This window comes from Gopherus flavomarginatus, chromosome 3 (genome assembly GCF_025201925.1).
Source record: "Gopherus flavomarginatus isolate rGopFla2 chromosome 3, rGopFla2.mat.asm, whole genome shotgun sequence".
NCBI lineage: Eukaryota > Metazoa > Chordata > Testudines > Testudinidae > Gopherus > Gopherus flavomarginatus.
The window spans coordinates 61,159,640-61,179,143 of NC_066619.1; the positions used below are offsets into that span (position 1 = coordinate 61,159,640).

Genomic DNA, 19,504 nt, shown 5'->3' on the forward strand with positions numbered 1-19,504 from the left:
CTGACCTGTGGCTTTAGCATTCCACTACAAGTTATCATTTTTCCGCTTCCTCTATCTTTGTTGCTGTCCCAGTGAGACACAGTTGACTACAGGTTTTGTTCCCTCATCTTCAGTGTCTGGGTACATACATCCTGCACCACTTCTGAAAGACATTCTGTTCTTTCACTGGAATCTTAACATGCTTCTGCAAATCCCTATTTGTTAAGAATGAAAGTAACCTACATCAGAAAGACAAATGAACTGAGAGTTGTGCGCATCAGGGAATCTATATTTCTTTTTTTCCACGACGTTACCATACAACAACCTTGGCATCCCTTTACTTATGCATAAAAGCATTGCAGGGTAGATATTTTGCTTTCTGAAAACATAGCTTTCAGTCAAGTGTCCTATAGCTGCCAGTAACTTTTAAAAAGGATTGATTTTTCTCTATCAGCTATACTTAATACTACTGTTTGTTCTCCTCTGCCTTTCTCCAATTATTACTAACGTGTGTGTGTGTATTTGTAAGAAAACATGACAGGTAACAGAAGAGGAGAAAAAGGGGTCTTCTAAATTGGTGGATGCATATACTAGAAAAAATAATTGATGGATAAAGAATGAAATCCCTGGTCTGTCTGACACACACACACACACACACACACACACACACACACACACACACACACACACTAATATATGCATCCACCAATTTAGAAGACCTTTTTCTCCTCTCCCCCTCTGTTACCTGTCATCTGTTCTTAGAAATATAAATTGCAGCAGTGCACCTTTGGAACTTTTGTATGGGGAAATAATTACAGTGGACCAGAAACATTAGCTGAGCTGTCTGGGTATTACATTAGGTGGGACTAGCTGCACTGCTGTGGAGTCATTCCTGCAGTGTAGGTACACCTCTACCCTGATATAACACTGTCCTCTGGAGCCAGAAAAATCTTACCACATTATAGGTGAAACCACGTTATAGTGAACTTGCTTTGATCTGTTGGAGCACACAGCCCCACCCACCTGGAGCGCTGCTTTACCACGTTATATCTGAATTCATGTTATATCGGGTTGCGTTATATCAGGGTAGAGGTGTATCTTATGAATTTACATACATACACACATCTATATCTATATCTGTCTATCTGTCTTATGAATCTTCCAATTTACAGGTAAGGAAAATACTCCATTTTCAGTAAATCCCTCCTTATTTAGATAAAGATCCACTAATTCTCTTGAGCTGTATTGCAATAAACCATAGTTACTGTAATACAAAATTTGATCTTTATAAAAATGCACTTGTAGATGCTTCCTAAAAGGTGAAGAAAATTAGTATTCTCTTCTAAACTGAGAAGACAATTCTGTTTAGTTGGGTTACCTACTGGTCCCAGGGCTCTGAAGTGCTCAGTTAGCCTGCTAAGGACGGAGTGTGACTTCATACCTACCCATTTTCTGTAAATTTTGGGTGCATTGTAGCCTGTGAGCATTAAAAAATACCTTTTAAAACAATTTTTCAGTAAATATATATTTTAAACTGTGTGTGTATATATATATATATATATATATTTTTAGAGTTCTAGAAGCTGGAAAGGCAATTATATATCCACCACAAAAGGAAGTGAGAGCTGTTACTCATGTATTCACTGATAATAAAAGCGTCACCATAGAGAGAGAGAAACGTCTCTTTGAGGCTCCATATTATCCTGTGCAATATATAGGGGATTATCTTTTTGAGGTAAGTAAAATAAATATTTTTAACTGAAATTAATGCTTCATGAATAGTGTGTTTATTGATTAGAACATACTGCAACTCTGACAAAAGTGAAAGGGATACTATCAACTTTTTTTTAAATGCACTATTTATTATTACTATTATTTTTTATTACTTTATTTTATTTTAATTCTGATCACCTTTTAAATAGCATGTGCTAACTTTTAGGGGTTTTTTTAAGTGTCATTGAGAAGATTGTGTATAGCCAGGTTTTCTGTTCTGCTTTTGGTTGGGTCGGATAGCAACACCACCAAGCACCCTCTTTCTCTGGGCACACACCTGCCTACTATCTTTTCAATTGCTGCTTATTCACTGCTGTTACTTGTAAACATACTGTTAGAGCTACAAGTATACACTTTGAGCAGTTCATGAAAGTGATGCAACTGACCAAACAGTGAAACTGACTATTCACAAAATGCCAAATTAAAACTATTTTCCTCCCCGTAATTGTTTTTCTAGTATCCAAGAAAAAATCTACTTCCATTTGACATTTTTGTACTTAAAGTCTGACAATGTCTACTTAACTGCATTAAAACTGTATCTTCACACTTCAAAAATCAGTTTAGTGATTTACCTTCCCCACCCCCATGCATGAACTCAGAAGTTACCCTGCATTTTCATCCAGATCATATTACAAATTATGCTAAAATGTTAAAGTTCAGAAACTTATTGAAAGCAAATGCAGCTTGCCAGTGGTTAATTGGACTATAGTGCCTAGTGATATTGTAGCAGTTATGAAACTGAAGAGGAACTCAGAATTGGTAGGTTCAAAACTTCATGTCTTGCTTTTCACTCAGAACTTCACAAAGCCAAATCTTTAGTGCAATTTTATGGAAAAAAAATGATGTGTTCCACAATACTATGTGAAAGACCTGGGGCCATGTCTACACTACAGGAACTATATAATATGTTGGTACAGTAACTTCTCACTTAACTTAGTTATGTTCCTGAAAAATGCGACTTTAAGTGAAACAATGTTAAGCGAATCCAATTTCCCCATAAGAATTAATGTAAATGAGGGAGTTAGGTTCCAGGGAAATAGTTTTCACCAGACAGACTATTTTTACTTACACACACACACACTTTTTAAACAAAGAATTTAATACTGGTACACAGTGATGATGATTGTAAAGCTTGGTTGAGGTGGAGGAGTCAGAGGGTGGGATATTTCCCTTATGGCTAAATGATGAACTAGCAATTGGCTGAGCCCTCAAGGGTTAACACTCTCTACATAAGGCAGCAGGAATGGAGGGAGATATGTGCATATCCCTTAAGTACACTATCTTGTTAATTAGATCAGCTTGTTGAGATGGCAGCTGCTGCAAGCTCCCTCCATCCTGAGCCCTGGTGTGTCCCCCCTGCTCTATGGAAGATGGGGTAAGCGGGGTGCAGGAGCAGGAGGGAGGGGGACACCCTGACATTAGCTCCCCTCTTCCTTCTCCCTCTCCCTCCTCCCCTGCACAGCAAGCAGGAGTCTTGGGGAGCAGCTCCAAGGCAGAGGGCAGGAACAGCACATAGATGAACTGCAGGCAGCTGCTGGACAGGGAACTTAGGGGAGTGGGGAGCTGATGGTGGGGGGCTGATAGGGAGCTGCCAGTCCACCCTGGTTTCAAGCCCCCACCAGCTAACTGCAATGGGCTGTTCTTCCTGCAAGCAGTAGACAAAGCAGGTGGCTGCCAAACGACGTTAAAAGGGAGCATTACACAACTTTAAATGAGCATGTTCCCTAATTGATCAGCAACATAACAACAAAACAACGTTAACTGGGACGACTTTAAGTGAGGAGTTACTGTCTAACGTAGTGTAGACAGCCTACAGCAATGGAAGTGGTTTTTTCATTACTGTAGGAACATCACCTCCTTGAGCAAAAGTACTTAGGCCAACGAAAGCATTTGGGGGTTAAGTCAGTATGGCTACAGCACTTAGGGATGTAGATTTTTCACACCCCTGAGTACCACAGCTATTTTGACATTAATTTTAATTACAGAGCAGACCTTAGTCTGCTTCCAGTTTCTACTCTGTAACTTTGACCAGGGAATGCTTTCTGGAAAAGAAGTGCAGTTATGAACATTGTACATTTGAATCTTGCTCCCATTGAGGCCAATGGTAGAACTCCTCTTTAATTTCATTTATTTGTCCCAAGGAGGAGTTAGTTATCCAGTCCTTTTTGGCCAGGAAAAATTGTGGCCGCAGCTTAAGGCTTAGCGGAGGATGATGTGTAGGGAAGAAAGGATGCAGAATATTTCCATGCTAGGAATCTAATGTGGTATTTATATGCAACCTTACGATAACAAGCCAGCATGCTACAGATTTTATTAAGAGAACTTTCAAGTATCTAAATGGTTATAAACTGTGACATACTTAGACTTTGTGTATTAGATCACAAATAAATAGAGGACATGTGTAGTGAACAGACTCAGTTTAAAGGAGAATTCTTCTTTATGTAGCTTGTTCATACTCAGTTTCAGAATAGCAGTGCCTGTTGCCCCCCTCCAGCATCTCCCCTCTCTATCGCTGAACATTTTGATGGCAAGGCTATAAAAGAGGGTGCTGTATTTCAGGGGCTCCTGTTACTTCTAACTATGACAGCAGATTGACCAGGAAACTCGCTGGGTCTTTATGACCTGGCTTCATTGGAGCTGATTGGTCTCAGTGCCACCTTAGCTCTCTAGTTATCCAATCAGTCTAGTTAAGTTAGATCAATGTTTCTGAACCGTTGGAACTGGCGTTCTTTGAGAATACTGGTGCATATTCACATTTTCTACCCTCCTTCCACAAATTAAGTTGTCTCAGAGGAAGAGGGGATGTGAGGAGGTAATAGAAGGAACTTAGACAGCTGGAGCACAGCACTCCATTCTGTAGCCTCAACCTTAGAACATTCAAGAAGGGTGAGGGAAGGACACGAGCTACTAAAAGGTTCTGTCCGTGCATCCCAGGAGTGTGCATGTGAAGTCACATCAAAGAACTCCACTTACAGACAAGTGGCCTTCATTTTATTATCTTGGTTTTGGCTGAATCTTATCCTTCTTAAAACAGTGTGTGACTAAAGTTACTTGGTTTCATTTTGACATTATAATGCCATCTCTGCACACTTGAACTGAAATCGTTTTGCTTGAACTTGACATTGTGACAACTGCACACTTACACTAATCTTATTTTGCATTGTAGTCTGAAGTCATACTATGGTTTTCAGAATCTTCCATTAAAGCTTCCTATGGGATGGTAATTAGGAACTCAATTTCCTCAATTGCTTGGCACTGTGGCAAATCAGCAAAGTACATAAACAAGTGCTTGATGAAGACCACATGAGTAATCCCACAGAAGCCAATAAGACTTCTTTCATGCTTAAAGTTAAGCACACATTTGAGTGTTTTGCTGATGTAGCAGGGATGGTACCTCCAGAGCACCCCTTCATGGCAGGGCATGGCTTTTCAGGCACCCCAACTTCAGTGGCCAGTAACTTTCCACCATCAGAAGTATTTAGAACAAGAATCCCCTTCTGGACTCTTGCAATATTAACTTTTCCCAAATAGTTTCCAGTGACCCTGCAGATCCAACCCTTCCCTCTTGGCTAAGTGATTACACATCTTTCCTTCCAGGACTTTTGTTGTGGTTCTCTCTCTCCCTTTAAATTGCCCTTCATTGGTTCCACCTGAGCTGGCAACAGTCATTCAAGAAACAAGGCTAAAACCAAAACCTTCATAATAGTTCTTCCTCCATACATCTCTGCTGTGGCACAGTCTTTCTGCCTCCCTCCACAGCTTGGAGGCCAGGTCACATCACTGTAGTCTTTTCTCACCATGTGTCTCACAGGCTTCTGCAGGAACCTTCTTTCTCTCTAAGTCTCCTCCTCTGATGAGGGAAGAGACACCTTATGTACTTCTTTCTTTCCCCAGACCTTGTCCTGGTTGGCTGAAAGGAAGGGGAGCCGTGCCCCACCCAAACCACAAAATCCCAATCTCTTAAAGATACAGTTACCTGGAAAAGCAGCAAAGAATCCTGTGTCACCTTATAGACTAACAGACGTTTTGGAGCATGAGCTTTCGTGAGTGAATACCCACTTCATCAGATGCATGTAGTGGAAATTTGCAGGGGCAGGTATATATATGCAGGCAAGCTAGAGATAATGAGGTAGTTCAATCAGGGAGGATGAGGCCCTGTTCTAGTAGTTGAGGTGTGAAAACCAAGGGAGGAGAAACTGGTTTTGTAGTTGGCAAGCCATTCACAGTCTTTGTTTAATCCTGAGCTCATGGTGTCAAATTTGCAGATGAACTGAAGCTCAGCAGTTTCTCTTTGAAGTCTGGTCCTGAAGTTCTTTTGCTGCAGGATGGCCACCTTAAGGTCTGCTATAGTGTGTCCAGGGAGGTTGAAGTGTTCTCCTACAGGTTTTTCTATATTGCCATTCCTAATATCAGATTTGTGTCCGTTTATCCTTTTCCGTAGCGACTGTCCAGTTTGGCCGATGTACATAGCAGAGGGGCATTGCTGGCATATGATGGCGTATATTACATTGATGGATGTGCAGGTGAACGAACCGGTGATGGTGTAGCTGATCTAATTAGGTCCTGTGATGGTGTCGCTGGTGTAGATATGTGGGCAGAGTTGGCATCGAGGTTTGTTGCATGGATTGGTTCCTGAGCTAGAATTACTATGGTGCGGTGTGCAGTTACTGGTGAGAATATGTTTCAGGTTGGCAGTTTGCCTGTGGGCGAGGACTGGCCTGCCACCCAAGGCCTGTGAAAGTGTGGGATCATTGTCCAGGATGGGTTGTAGATCCCTGATGATGCGCTGGAGAGGTTTTAGCTGGGGACTGTATGTGATGGCCAGTGGAGTCCTGTTGGTTTGTTTCTTGGGTTTGCCTTGCAGTAGGAGGCTTCTGGGTACATGTCTGGCTCTGTTGATCTGTTTCCTTATTTCCTCTTGCGGATATTGTAGTTTTGAGAATGCTTGGTGGAGATTTTGTAGGTGTTGGTCTCTGTCTGAGGGGTTAGAGCAGATGCGGTTGTACCTCAGTGCTTGGCTGTAGACAATGGATCGTGTGATGTGCCTGGGATGGAAGCTGGAGGCATGAAGGTAGGCATAGCGGTCGGTAGGTTTTCGGTATAGGGTGGTGGTAATGTGACCATCACTTATTTGTACCGTGGTGTCTAGGAAGTGGACCTCCCGTGTAGATTGGTCCAGGCTGAGGTTGATGGCGAGGTGGAAGCTGTTGAAAGTGTGGTGGAATTTTTCCAGAGACTCTTTCCCATGGGTCCAGATAATGAAGATGTCATCAATGTAGCGTAGGTAGAGAAGGGGCGTGAGTGGACGAGAGATGAGGAAGCGTTGTTCCAGGTCGGTCATAAAAATATTGGCATATTGTGGGGCCATGCGGGTGCCCATAGCGTTGCCACTGATCTGGAGATATATATTGTCCTCAAATTTGAAATAGTTGTGTGTGAGGATAAAGGCACAGAGCTCAGCAGCCAGTTGTGCTGTGGCATCATCAGGGATACTGTTTCTGACAGCTTGTATTCCATCTGTGTGTGGGATGTATCATGTTGGTGGGAGGGGCAGGGCAGAAAGAGAGTCCCCGAGATAAGACAGACTTTCCTTCTGGGCTGAGTGTGTAGTTGGATAGATTGACAATATTGCTGGGTGGGTTGGGGGTACCATGGTTGTGGCCCCATGAGGTAGGTAGGAGTTTAGACAGCTTACAGTCCTTTTTCCTATGTAGAGAGGTGAAGTGAGTAATGTAGATCTCCTGTCTTATTTTAGTGAAGTCCGTTTGTATGGAAGGTTTGTTATTAATGAGAGTTTCCAGGTTGGAGAGCTCTTTTTTGATGTTTTCCTGTTTGCTGTATAGGATGCTGATCAAGTGGTTCCTCAGTTTCTTTGATAGAGTATGGCATAATCTCTCACTGTGGTCTGTGTAGTTACCTGGGTTTCCCTAGACTCTTAACTATTACCCTAGGACCATTTACTCTTCTCAGCATCTGCTCCAGAGCTCCTGGAACAGGATTTGGCTTGCCACAATCCCCACTACCTCTTAAACAGGGCAGACCACTCTGTTAGAGCAGGATTGGTGCCGGAGTGCTCAGCACCTTGCAGGATTGAGCCTTAGTTTATTACTCCCTCAAAGTGAATGTCAAATTCAAACAGCGATAAAATAACAAGGAATGTGGCCAGGTCTACAGAATAAGGGATTCTGTCTTGGAAAGCAGTGACTCTGAAAAGAATTTAGGGGTCATAATAGATGAGCAACTCAGCATGAGTTTCCTGTGTGATGCTGTGACAAAAAGCGCTAATGTGGATATATAAGTAAGGGAGGTGATTTTTACCTTTCAGTGTGGCATTGGTGACACCTATACTGGAAAACTGCCTCCAGTTCTCGCCTCCTTATTTTTAAAAAATGATATTGATAGTTTGGAAAGGGAGCAAAAGAATGTCACCAACATTTGAGGACTGGGAAAAATTCTTTACAGTGAGAGATTTAAAAATCTCAGTCTGTTCAGTTTATCCAAAAAAAAAAAAAAAAAGTGATTTGATTAGTGTATAAGTACCTTCACAGGGAGAAAATATTGGATCTAAAGATCTCTAATTTTAGTGGAGAAAGGCAGAAAAGAACCAGTGACTGGGAACTATAATTTGTCTGGCTTCAATCAGAAATTGGGCATAAATTTTTAACAGTAAGGGTGATTAACGATTGGTTGGATTAACAATGGTTAAAATTAGTGATTGATTAACATTTGGTTAAAATCATGCACTGAAAATCTTTATGAAACGTATTTTTCCCATATTGTACAGTACCTGACTAATTTAATGTGTAATTATTTTATAACAACAATGGACTAAATTGTAGCTTTGCCAAAAGGCCTGTGTATGGAGCAGTGTGTAGTTAGACTGTGATTCTACTAAGGGAAGAGTTTAAGACCTAGAAGGACTGGATGACTTGGAGAACTGGTAAATAAGATATAGAACCTTTAAACTGTAGGTTGCCAGTTGAGCTTCATCACTGCTAGTCAGCCACTGGAAGGAATTGACATCTGATTATATTTTATTGCCCTTTATGAAATTGGGGCTTCTCTAGAAAAGGAGTTAATCAGTAATTGTTATTCTGTAGTAACTCAGTGTGTGAACACTCTTACTTTGGAATAAGAGTGCCTTACCCCCTGGATTAAGCTAATTCAAAGTAAGAGCGTCCATCCACACAGAATTAATCAGGAATACTTATCTTTTAATTTCACACCCTATTTTAGTCCAAAATAATTTTATAAACTTTATAAAAAATATATGCAAAAATATCTAAAGAGGAGAAAAAAGGTGCAAGTAATTTTTAGACAGCTGTCTCTATATATGCAAGTTTTAAATCTTTTGACCTTCACAGAATGAAATACAAAATATTACTGAAGATAACCAAATGAACCATCTTTTAGCCGAACAAGAAGCCAGAGATACGTCTGACATGCAACTTGTTGCAATGAAAAATGCATTAATAAAGCATATGTATTTTACTCAGGTAAGAAAAAAACAGGACTATGCATAAACTTTTAATTGTAAAAATGTAATAAAATTCTCCCTAGATATATTTGCCCTTCAAACACAAATGCAACAAAGATAACATTAGATGTCTTAACCTCTGCAGCAATTGTAACAATATATAGTAACTTGTAAAGTTTAAAAATTGTATACAGTACTTAGTGCAATGCTATCTTATACCAAACTAAGATTCATTCTATTATGAGGTTAATATATGTTTATATATATATAATATATATATATTAATATTATATATTAATATTGTTTAATATATGTCTAATGAAAAAATGGACTAGATGAAATATCAGTGGTAATACCACAGATAACTGATTGGTCATTTTGTTTCATTTTGATTTTTAACTGTCTCACAAAACAGTGGATTGGCCTTTAGTCTTTCTATGACTGGCCTTTAAATAGCTATATTTATGTTTACATGTTCGTCTCAAAACCAAAGAAATCCCTGAACCAGCAACATTTTGCTGAGCATTATGAAGAATTCTTATTGCTGTGTGGAATGTATATTAAGGAAAATAAAACTTAATGCATCCTACCATTTTAATAATATCACAGATTTAATCATGAAGTGCATTAGGAAGTGAGGGCATTATTTTATATTTAGAAAAATGAACAATTAATTGTTTTGAATCAATACAGTATATATTCCCACCATAATACTGTTATTTAGTAGTTCTTATGTGAGCCCTAATACAGCAAACACACATTTGTAGTCTTATGAATCTGTCTCTCTTCAGGAGCAGGTCCATGGTATATATTAATACTTGTTTTATTATTATGCAGTAAAAGTACGTTTTCAATTTAGTGTTGCCATACCCACAAAAGCAAAGAATAAAAAGTTAACCTTCCAATAGTAAATATCCAATGCTCTTCTACTCACAGGCACATGATTTATCAAAACCACAACTACCATACATCAGACCATTCACTGTAACCTTACCTCTGCCCCCATCTTTTCCTTCCTCTTACACACATCTTTACCAGATTATTTCTTCCTCTCCCTCCCTCTTCCCTCCCCCGCCCCAAATGCTAGTAGTTGGGGATGTTTGGTGGATGGCTAGTTTTGTTGGGAGAAGGTCATTTGCTAAAGGTTTGTGCACAACGATGGGTATGTGCCCAAGGGGATTATTGAAGGCTGGCATTCCCAGGGGGCATGCTTTTTTTTTTTTTTTTTTAAAGGTGCAGTTTTGCTAATGTTCATTAATAGAACCATAGTGGTGGTCCCTAGCTGGATGTAAAAATGATTTTACATTTATATTTAGTTCCTTTTATTTCATAGGCTCCCAAAGCACTTTACAGAATAAACACTAGTGTATATACAATATCTCACCTTGGAAAAACAGAAAAGAAAAGAAAATCAAGAGTGTGCTTAAGTGCAAATTAAATATCTTAAACTGACCCTGTCTTCACATAACAACAGTTTAAAACAAAAAGTCAAGAATAATGCATTAATTCAAATTGCAGGACAATTTAGATTTGAAAAATGAAATTGCCCAGATTGTTTGCGACTCAGGACACCTCTTGTTGAAGCCTACTCTTGTTAAAAGTTTCATAAGAAGTATACCTTCTATTTCTATAAAATGAGAACTAACTAGATCTCCATGTTAAATTTGCATTTATTTTTTAACCACTGGTTAAATAATTTTTTTAACAGTGATGTATGTTTTCTGGTCATTAAACATAGCATTTTGTCAGTATCTAATCTAAGGGTTTTCATTTATGCCCCTGATTCACTTCTGTTTTATAGACGGTGAAGCAGAAGTCTACTCAAATAGACCAACTGAGTGGATGTGGTACAGAGGTAAGTACCTGTAATTCTTGATTTCTGAAGGTGTAAGTTATAATTGTTCAGTATTTATCCAATCATCTTCCCCGATAAGGGATCTGTTTTTTGGAACAGGTTTTTTCAGTTGATGATTTTTCACCTCTCCAAGAAAGGAACTTGACAGTTGCAGACATTGGACATCACTGTGGTTTCCATTGTGGGGGTGATTATGTGAGGCACCCCGTGGCAGCAAAGAGTCTTGTGGCACCTAACGTCTGTTAGTCTATAAGGTACCACAGGACTCTTTGCTTTGCTGCTTTTACAGATCCAGACTAACATGGCTACCCCTCTGATACTATTCTGTGGAAGTTTTCTACCAAGCTCTCAGAAGGCACACCCAACAGAGCAAAGATTTCCTACAATATATACCCTTAGACTACTGTACTTGCTGCTGTAAGTGTAGACATAGATTCTGTACACCCCGAGCACAGGTATAAATAAAGTGTAGACAGTGAGACACTGCTTAGGCAAATAAAAACACACCAGAACCTGAGGGTATATACCTTACATGACTGTCTATATGCCCAAGCAGTGCCTCCTCCATCTGCACTACTGTTTTTAGCAGTATAGCATCCTGCTGCTGGAGCAGTTCCTTGCGGTGGGGAAGGGTTCCATCTATTTCCCACTGCTTTCCCCTCCTTTCACTGCCACTTGTAGCTACATACTGCTGTGTGGAAACTGCCTGCACTTCAGTGCAGCATGTAACTATACAGACCCTACATGTCAGTGCCAGTGTAGATGAGACCTTAGAGAGTAAGTACAATTAAATTGCTGGGGCTTAAATAATAATATATTATGACTCTAACTTCTGAGATGATAAGCATATCCTGGAAGGTACTGAGTGCTTTTAGTGGGAGTTCAAATCATAGACTCATAGGTCAGAAGGGACCAATATGATCATCTAGTCTGACCTCCTGCACAAGGCAGGCCACAGAACCCTACCCATCCAATTTTATAACAACCCCTATCCCAGGACTGAGTTATTGAAATCCTCAAAATCGGTTTGAAGACCTCAAGCTGCAGAGAATCCACCAGCAAGCGACCCATGCCCCACGCTGCAGGGGAAGGCAAAAAACCTCCAGGGCCCTTGCCAATCCGCCCTGGAGGAAAATTCCTTCCCGACCCCAAATATGGCGATCAGCTAAACCCTGAGCATGTGGGCAAGACTCACCAGCCAGCACCCAAGAAGGAATTCTCTGCAGTAACTCAGTTCCCATCCCATCCAACATCTCCCCGCAGAACATTGAGCAGACTTATCTGGTGATAATCCAAGATCAATTGCCCAAATTAAACTATCCTATCATAACATTCCCTCCATATACTTATCAAGCTTAGTCTTAAAGCCAGAAAAGTCTTTTGCCTCCACTACTTCCCTCGGAAGGCTGTTCCAGAACTTCACTCCCCTAATGGTTAGAAACCTTCGTCTAATTTCAAGTCTAAACTTCCTTATATCCAGTTTGTACCCATTCGTCCTCGTGCCTACATTAGTACTAAACTTAAATAATTCCTCTCCCTCTCTAACGTTAACCCCCCTGATATATTTATATAGAGCAAGCATGTCCCCCCGCAGCCTTCTTTTGGCCAGGCTAAACAAGCCAAGCTCTTTGAGTCTCCTTTCATAAGGCAGGTTTTCCATTCCTCGGATCATCCTAGTAGCCCGTCTCTGGACCTGTTCCAGTTTGAATTCATCCTTCTTGAACATGGGACACCAGAACTGCACACAATATTCCAGATGGGGTCTCACCAGCGCCTTATATAACGGTACTAACACCTCCTTATCCTTGCTGGAAATACCTCGCCTGATGCATCCTAAAATCGCATTTGCTTTTTTAACAGCCGTATTACATTGGCGGCTCATAGTCATCCTGTTATCAACCAATACCCCAAGGTCCTTCTCCTCCTCTGTCACTTCCAACTGATGCGTCCCCAACATATATCTAAAATTCTTATTATTAATCCCTAAGTGCATGACCTTGCACTTTTCACTATTGTATTTCATCCTATTACTATTACTCTAGTTTACAAGGTGGTCCAGATCTTCCTGAATAGTATCCCTGTCCTTCTCCGTGTTAGCAATACCCCCCAGCTTTGTGTCATCCGCAAACTTTATTAGCACATTTCCGCTCTTTGTGCCAAGGTCAGTAATAAAAAGGTTAAATAAGATCGGTCCCAAAACCGATCCTTGAGGGACTCCACTAGTGACCTCCTTCCAGCCTGACAGTTCACCCTTCAATACAACCCGCTGGAGTCTCCCCTTTAACCAGTTCCTTATCCACCTTACAACTTTCATATTCATGCCCATCTTTTCCAATTTAACTAACAGTTCCCCATATGGAACTGTGTCAAACGCCTTACTGAAATCTAGGTAAATTATATCTACCGCATTTCCTTTATCTAAGTAATCCGTCACCTTCTCAAAGAAGAAGATCAGATTGGTTTGGCACGATCTACCTTTAGTAAATCCATGTTGCAATTCATCCCAATTACCATTGACCTCTATGTCCTTAACTACTCTCTCCCTTAAAATTTTTTCGAAGACCTTACATACTACAGACGTCAAGCTAACAGGCCTATAATTACCCGGATCACTTTTATTCCCTTTCTTAAAAATAGGAACTATGTTAGCAATCCTCCAGTCGTACGGCACAGCCCCCGAGTTTATCGATTGCTTAAAAATTCTCGCTAACAGGCTCACAATTTCACACGCCAGTTCCTTTAATATCCTCAGATGGAGATTGTCCGGGCCCTCCGATTTTGTCCCATTAAGCTGTTCAAGTTTGGCTTCTACCTCAGTTGCGGTAATATCCACCTCCATATCCACATTCCCTTTTATCGTCCCTCCATCATCGCTAAACTCCTCACTAGTCTTATTAAAAACTGAGGCAAAGTACTTATTTAGATATTGGGCCATGCCTAGGTTATCCTTAACCTCCATTCTATCCTCAGTGTATAGCGGCCCCACTTCTTCTTTCTTTGTTTTCTTCTTATTTATGTGGCTGTAGAACCTTTTACTATTGGTTTTGATTCCCTTTGCAAGGTCCAGTTCAATGCGGCTTTTAGCCTTCCTCACTTTATCCCTACCTGTTCTGACCTCACCAAGGTAGCTTCCCTTGCTAATCCTGCCTTTCTTCCACTCCCGGTAAGCTTTCTGCTTTTTTCTAATCCCCTCTCTGAGTTGCTTGCTCATCCAGCTTGGCCTACAACTCCTGCCCATGGTTTTTTTTCCCCTTTCTTGGGATGCAGGCTTCCGACAATTTCCGCAGCTGCGACTTAAAGTAATTCCAGGCCTCCTCTGCATTTAAATCCACAAGTTCCTCCGTCCAATCCACTTCTCTAACTAATTTCCTTAACTCTTTAAAATTAGCCCTCGAGAAGTCGAAAACCCTAATCCCAGATCTACATTTGTTTATCCTTCCATCTAGTTTGAACTGAATCAGCTCATGATCACTCGAACCAAGGTTATCCCCTACCCTCATTTCTTCTACGAGGTCCTCACTGCTCACCAAAACCAAATCTAAAATGGCATCCCCTCTTGTAGGTACTTCAACTTCTTGATGAAGAAATCCATCCGCTATCACATCCAGAAAAATCTGACCCCTATTATTCTTGGAAGCACTCGTCCTCCAGTCTATATCTGGGAAGTTGAAGTCTCCCATAATCAGACATTTCCCCTTTGTGTTTACTTCATTAAAGACATTAAAGAGGTCTCTATCCATATCCCAATTGGATCCCGGCGGTCTATAGCACACCCCAAGCACTATCTCAGGGGAAGCTCTAGTTGCTTTTTTACCCAGTGTGATTTTTGCCCAGACAGACTCTGTCTTATCCATTCCATCGCTTCTTATTTCATTACAGTTAATCTCATCATTGATATACAAGGCTACTCCACCACCTTTGCCTTTCTTCCTGTCTTTTCTAAACAGCACATAGCCGTCAATACCTGTACTCCAGTCATGAGTACTATTCCACCAGGTTTCGGTTATCCCTATAATATCCGGTTTCATTTCCTGCACCAGTAACTCCAGTTCCTCCATCTTGTTACCTAGGCTCCTCGCATTAGTGTACAGACATTTTAATTTTTGGCGTTTGGCGTCAGTGACATTCTTTCCCCCGTCGTGCACAGACCTTCTACCACCAGCATCACCCGTTACTCTGGTTTCTACTCCACTATTCCTCCTTGGATCAATTCTTTGGTCCGCAAGGGTATCCCCTCTCACTTTGTTTACTTCCCTCTCCAGGTTATGTTCCGGCGTGGAGATCTCTTGAACATCTCCCAACCATCTCCCCCATCTCCCAACCATCTCCCCCAGTAGGAGTTAGGAGCAGTGAGGCCCTTGCAGAAGATATTCAGCATATCAGTGGATCGCACTATAAATTAGTAATTACTTTAAATTAGAACTGTTGTTTTCTATATCTTAAAACAATTTTTTACTTTGTTATATGATGAACAAAAGTATATACATACCTTTTGGCTAAATAAATTTTGTATAAAGATTCATAAAGATTTCCTTTCAGTATCTAAAGGGACTGAACTCTTAGTTGGTTCTCATTTTTCTTTTAAGATAAAACTATGTTTATAAATCTTTTATTGAGACATTCTATGTAGTTTTTCACAAATATTTGCCATTCCAGGTTAAAAATATTGACCTCTCCAGAGGTATATTGTGTATACTTGAAGGACTAGTAGAAGGACATTTCTTTACTGATGTAATCACAGAACTTGCTGCTACTCAAAAATACTTCATCCCTCCTGTGCAGCTTCTTCATTCTCTTCTAGAACATATGCTACAGGTGAGAACTAAAGGCTTGGTCTTTCGCAGTATTAACCTGGGGGAGGGAATGTAAAAAACCATTGGTCTTAGTCAGATACCAATGGTATATTTAAAAAAAGAGTGTCTTCATCCATAATTTCTTTAACCAATAGTCCCTTAACCACTACTTCACCAGAACATACTGTCAATATATTGTTGAAACAGTAAAATCCCAGCATACCTGCAAGACAAAATTATTCATTCAGATTGAGCAAATAAATATTATCTTTTTCATACTGTCAGTATTACCCCATTTAGGACTATACTATCTATATGTATGCAGGTAACAAATTATAGCAAGTTACATGTTTGTATCAACTGAGACTATAGTATATATTAGGATAACCACTCGAAGACCATAGGGAACATCCATGGATAAAAGTGAAATGCTGGAGTGTGCACTTGCACTCACTCTCAATTTTTTCTCCAGTACAATTTATTTAAATGAAAATAATCGGAAACCAAATAGTATTTTTCATTAGCCCTATTAATGTAGTACCCATCTTACTGTTAAATGCTGTCCTTATAAATGTAAAAACAGTTACAGAAAGGAAGAGTAAGCAGTGAGGTTGAAGCTTTCTAGTACTTTGAGAAACAGCAGGATCTTCTGTAATTTTGCATAAGTAAGCCATAGATATTGAGCCCACTTAAAAAATTCTTGTCTAGACAATGACAAAATCATATGTATTTATTAACTGTTAAGTCAAACCATAAATTATCCTTATCAAATGAAATGCAAGTCACTTTGGTTGGTAGCAATAGAAATCTTGGTCCCTCTGAATAGAATAAAGATAATGCATAGGAAACAGATCAGAATTGGAATGAATTGTAAATTGGTCAGGAACAGGATTAAGCAAATAGTGTAACTTGCACTGTTTTGGTATTGTGATTCTGCAAAATGAGAGTGACTTGCGCACACACACGGGTCTGAATTGGTAGTTGCAGGCAAGGCAATGAGCAGGAGGGTGTATACAAAGCAGCTGCATGCAGACTTACACTGCATCATTCCCAACCCTGTAAGGATGAAATTCACTGGTATAAATGAGTTAATATCGGAGCTGAAGACCATTTTTGGTTCAAGATATCCTTATTTTTTTCCTTTTCTGTGCAAATTACAATATTTTGCCTCTTGTATTCCTGCCCCTCAGTTTCCCACACAATATTAAGCTAACATTTGTCATCAGTGATTTTGAGTTTGAGTTTAGGATGAGTATGACTAACACAAAAATTCTTCACTATTAAGTCTTTGGCCAGTACAGAACCAATATTTATTTCTTCTTTTTAAAACAGGGAAATACAGACACAGTATTCTCTGCTAAATTTTTTCACATCTTGTACATTCTTCTTCAACTTGATCCTCCTTGGAAGTCTCCTTCCATGTTAAGATATTATCTGGACTTCCTTCAGTGTCCTATTTGCATGAAAGGAACATGGTCTCTGCTAGAGATGCTTGTGAGGTAAGAAGCAGTTGGAAAGGGTTTTTTTTGTTTGTTTTTGTATGTTCTCTTGTTTTGGGGGCTTCTCTCTCTCTAACAGCTTAGCTAAGCGAAAATAATTAATATCACACTTCTTCATAAAAAGGTCTCCTTAGTTAAAAATTATAGATTTTACATATAAAGGGAAGCCCTATTATATGGAAGTCATTTTTTCATTGTACTGTAATTAGTTCATTATAAGTGAAGGTTTTCTATACCTAGAATAGCATTTGTACATTTCAGAACTGTTATAAATTTCAATTAATCTGAGTTCACTGAAAATGGCTGTCACTATAGAGGGGGAAAAACATCATACATTTCTTGTTTCTCCCCTTCTTTGCATTTCTATATTAAATGTTCGAGCATAATTATTTGTATATTGTGTGGCTTTTGACAGTCTAGATCAATGTATATTACTACTGGGTTTTGTATATCTATTTTGCTGCAAATAAAACAGTATAAATCTTATCTTGTCAAATATGCAGTTTCATGTTGTCTTTTGATTTTAAGCATGGAATTTGCAGACTTGTGCATTGGTCCTAATTAACCACTATACAAACACAAGACTCAGGACAGTTTCCTTTTGGATGATTCCACCTGATAGAAGGAGAATTTCAGGTTTCTGACTTTTGTGAACAGAAACTGATTAATTCCATTTCTGGAAAGAGTGACTGCACCTCAGTTCATCACTGTGTGATATCTTCTCTAGTTTAACATTGAAGTACCTTAATATGGCAATGTTGATCAGTACAGAAATGCATATAGGGTTGTTTTTTTGTTTTTAAATACATCATTTCATATTCTGAAACAATTGTAAGTATAAACTGTTACACTCACATACAACTCCATTCACTTACAAGGAAAGTCATTAAAATGCACATTCCTCCATTATTAAAGTTCAATGAAATCACCAGTCCAAGGCAGCTTTTATCATTTGTCTTAATAGCCAGTCATCATGCTATCCAAATGCACACTGACTACTTCTTCTCTCCCCAGCAAACTCCATTATACTTCCTAACATATAGCCAGTCATAATGCACATACCGAGTTCCTCTACATCACAGTCAAACACACAACCCATCCACCAAGGCTACAAATGGGTAGTGTGGAAACCTCTTCCAGAGGTTTGCAGGGAAGACATGAATGTTGTATATTCATAGCCTTCTTACCTTCCTAGTGCACTGTGTGGGGAGCTACCAGGAGGGTGAATAGCAGTGTGGGGGACAGAGGTATAGTGGGGTTGTATTGCAGACTTGAGTTGGAAAGGTTATGCATAGGTAGACCGGGACTCTGCAGCAGGCCTGGGGTCGGGAGCCAAGTCACTGTGGCAAGCCATAAGAGCTTGAACTGCCGGGTGCTGGTGCCTTAACTTCATAGCACACCAAGGCACTGGTTCTGTAGGGAGTCCTTGATGTGTTCATGTTTTCCCGCCTCTCAGTCACATAATTTAATACTAGCATTTCAAAGCTGATACACCATACTTTCAAGTACAGAGAGAGAAAATAGTTGAAAACTAAAATGATTATTCTGATGATGGGTAGAAAAGAGATTCATATGTGAATTTTTTTATTTTTTTTTTGTGGGTGGATGAAGACGAGGAGGCTATTCCTTGAATTTAAAAGCCATATGTTATGTGCAGGGCTTGAGACAGCCACTCGCTCATGGCCAGTAGTAACGTTTCCAGGGTGACTGAAGAGGGAAAAAATTGAATCTATATAATTTTGTATAGGAATGCTTTGCAAAGCACTGTTCTCAGAAGGCTTATTGTCAAACCATCCTGAAGAGGGAAGGAAGGCACTCAAACTCATAATGACATCAACAGACCTAGGACATTGGGATAATAGGTGACTTATACAATTCAATGTAGGAAGCTTAAGCTAATAAAGTTTTAATTAAAAAAAGAAACAAGAAATAAACCCATTAATGTTCAGATGCTAAAAAATATCTGAGATTTGGAGATATAATTGTTGATAGAGCTCTTCAGACCTTTGGCAGAAGAATTAATTGTAGAAAAATACAAAATGAGTCAGTGCTGGATATATCAAGGGTACTTACTCTGCCAATGTCAAATTCCTCCAAAAATGTAAACTAGAGAAGATGTTCTGCTCTT

General features: G+C 39.7%; 2 protein-coding genes across 4 annotated transcripts in view; one reads left to right on the forward strand and one right to left on the reverse strand.

Annotated features, from left to right (window-relative positions):
* Positions 1 to 19,504, forward strand: part of SLF1 (SMC5-SMC6 complex localization factor 1) — a 79,890-nt gene that overhangs the window by 18,244 nt on the left and 42,142 nt on the right. For all 3 annotated transcript variants that reach the window (XM_050943869.1, XM_050943870.1, XM_050943871.1), the window contains 5 exons: positions 1,552 to 1,714; positions 9,117 to 9,248; positions 11,031 to 11,084; positions 15,741 to 15,899; positions 17,210 to 17,376. In XM_050943869.1, coding sequence (XP_050799826.1) covers positions 1,552 to 1,714; positions 9,117 to 9,248; positions 11,031 to 11,084; positions 15,741 to 15,899; positions 17,210 to 17,376 — 675 coding nt within the window. The remainder of the gene's footprint in view (positions 1 to 1,551; positions 1,715 to 9,116; positions 9,249 to 11,030; positions 11,085 to 15,740; positions 15,900 to 17,209; positions 17,377 to 19,504) is intronic.
* The window catches only part of MCTP1 (multiple C2 and transmembrane domain containing 1), a 543,194-nt gene continuing 539,541 nt past the window's right edge, over positions 15,852 to 19,504 (reverse strand). Inside the window, exon 21 of the mRNA XM_050943873.1 lies at positions 15,852 to 15,935. Coding sequence (XP_050799830.1) covers positions 15,894 to 15,935 — 42 coding nt within the window. The 3' untranslated portion in view covers positions 15,852 to 15,893. The remainder of the gene's footprint in view (positions 15,936 to 19,504) is intronic.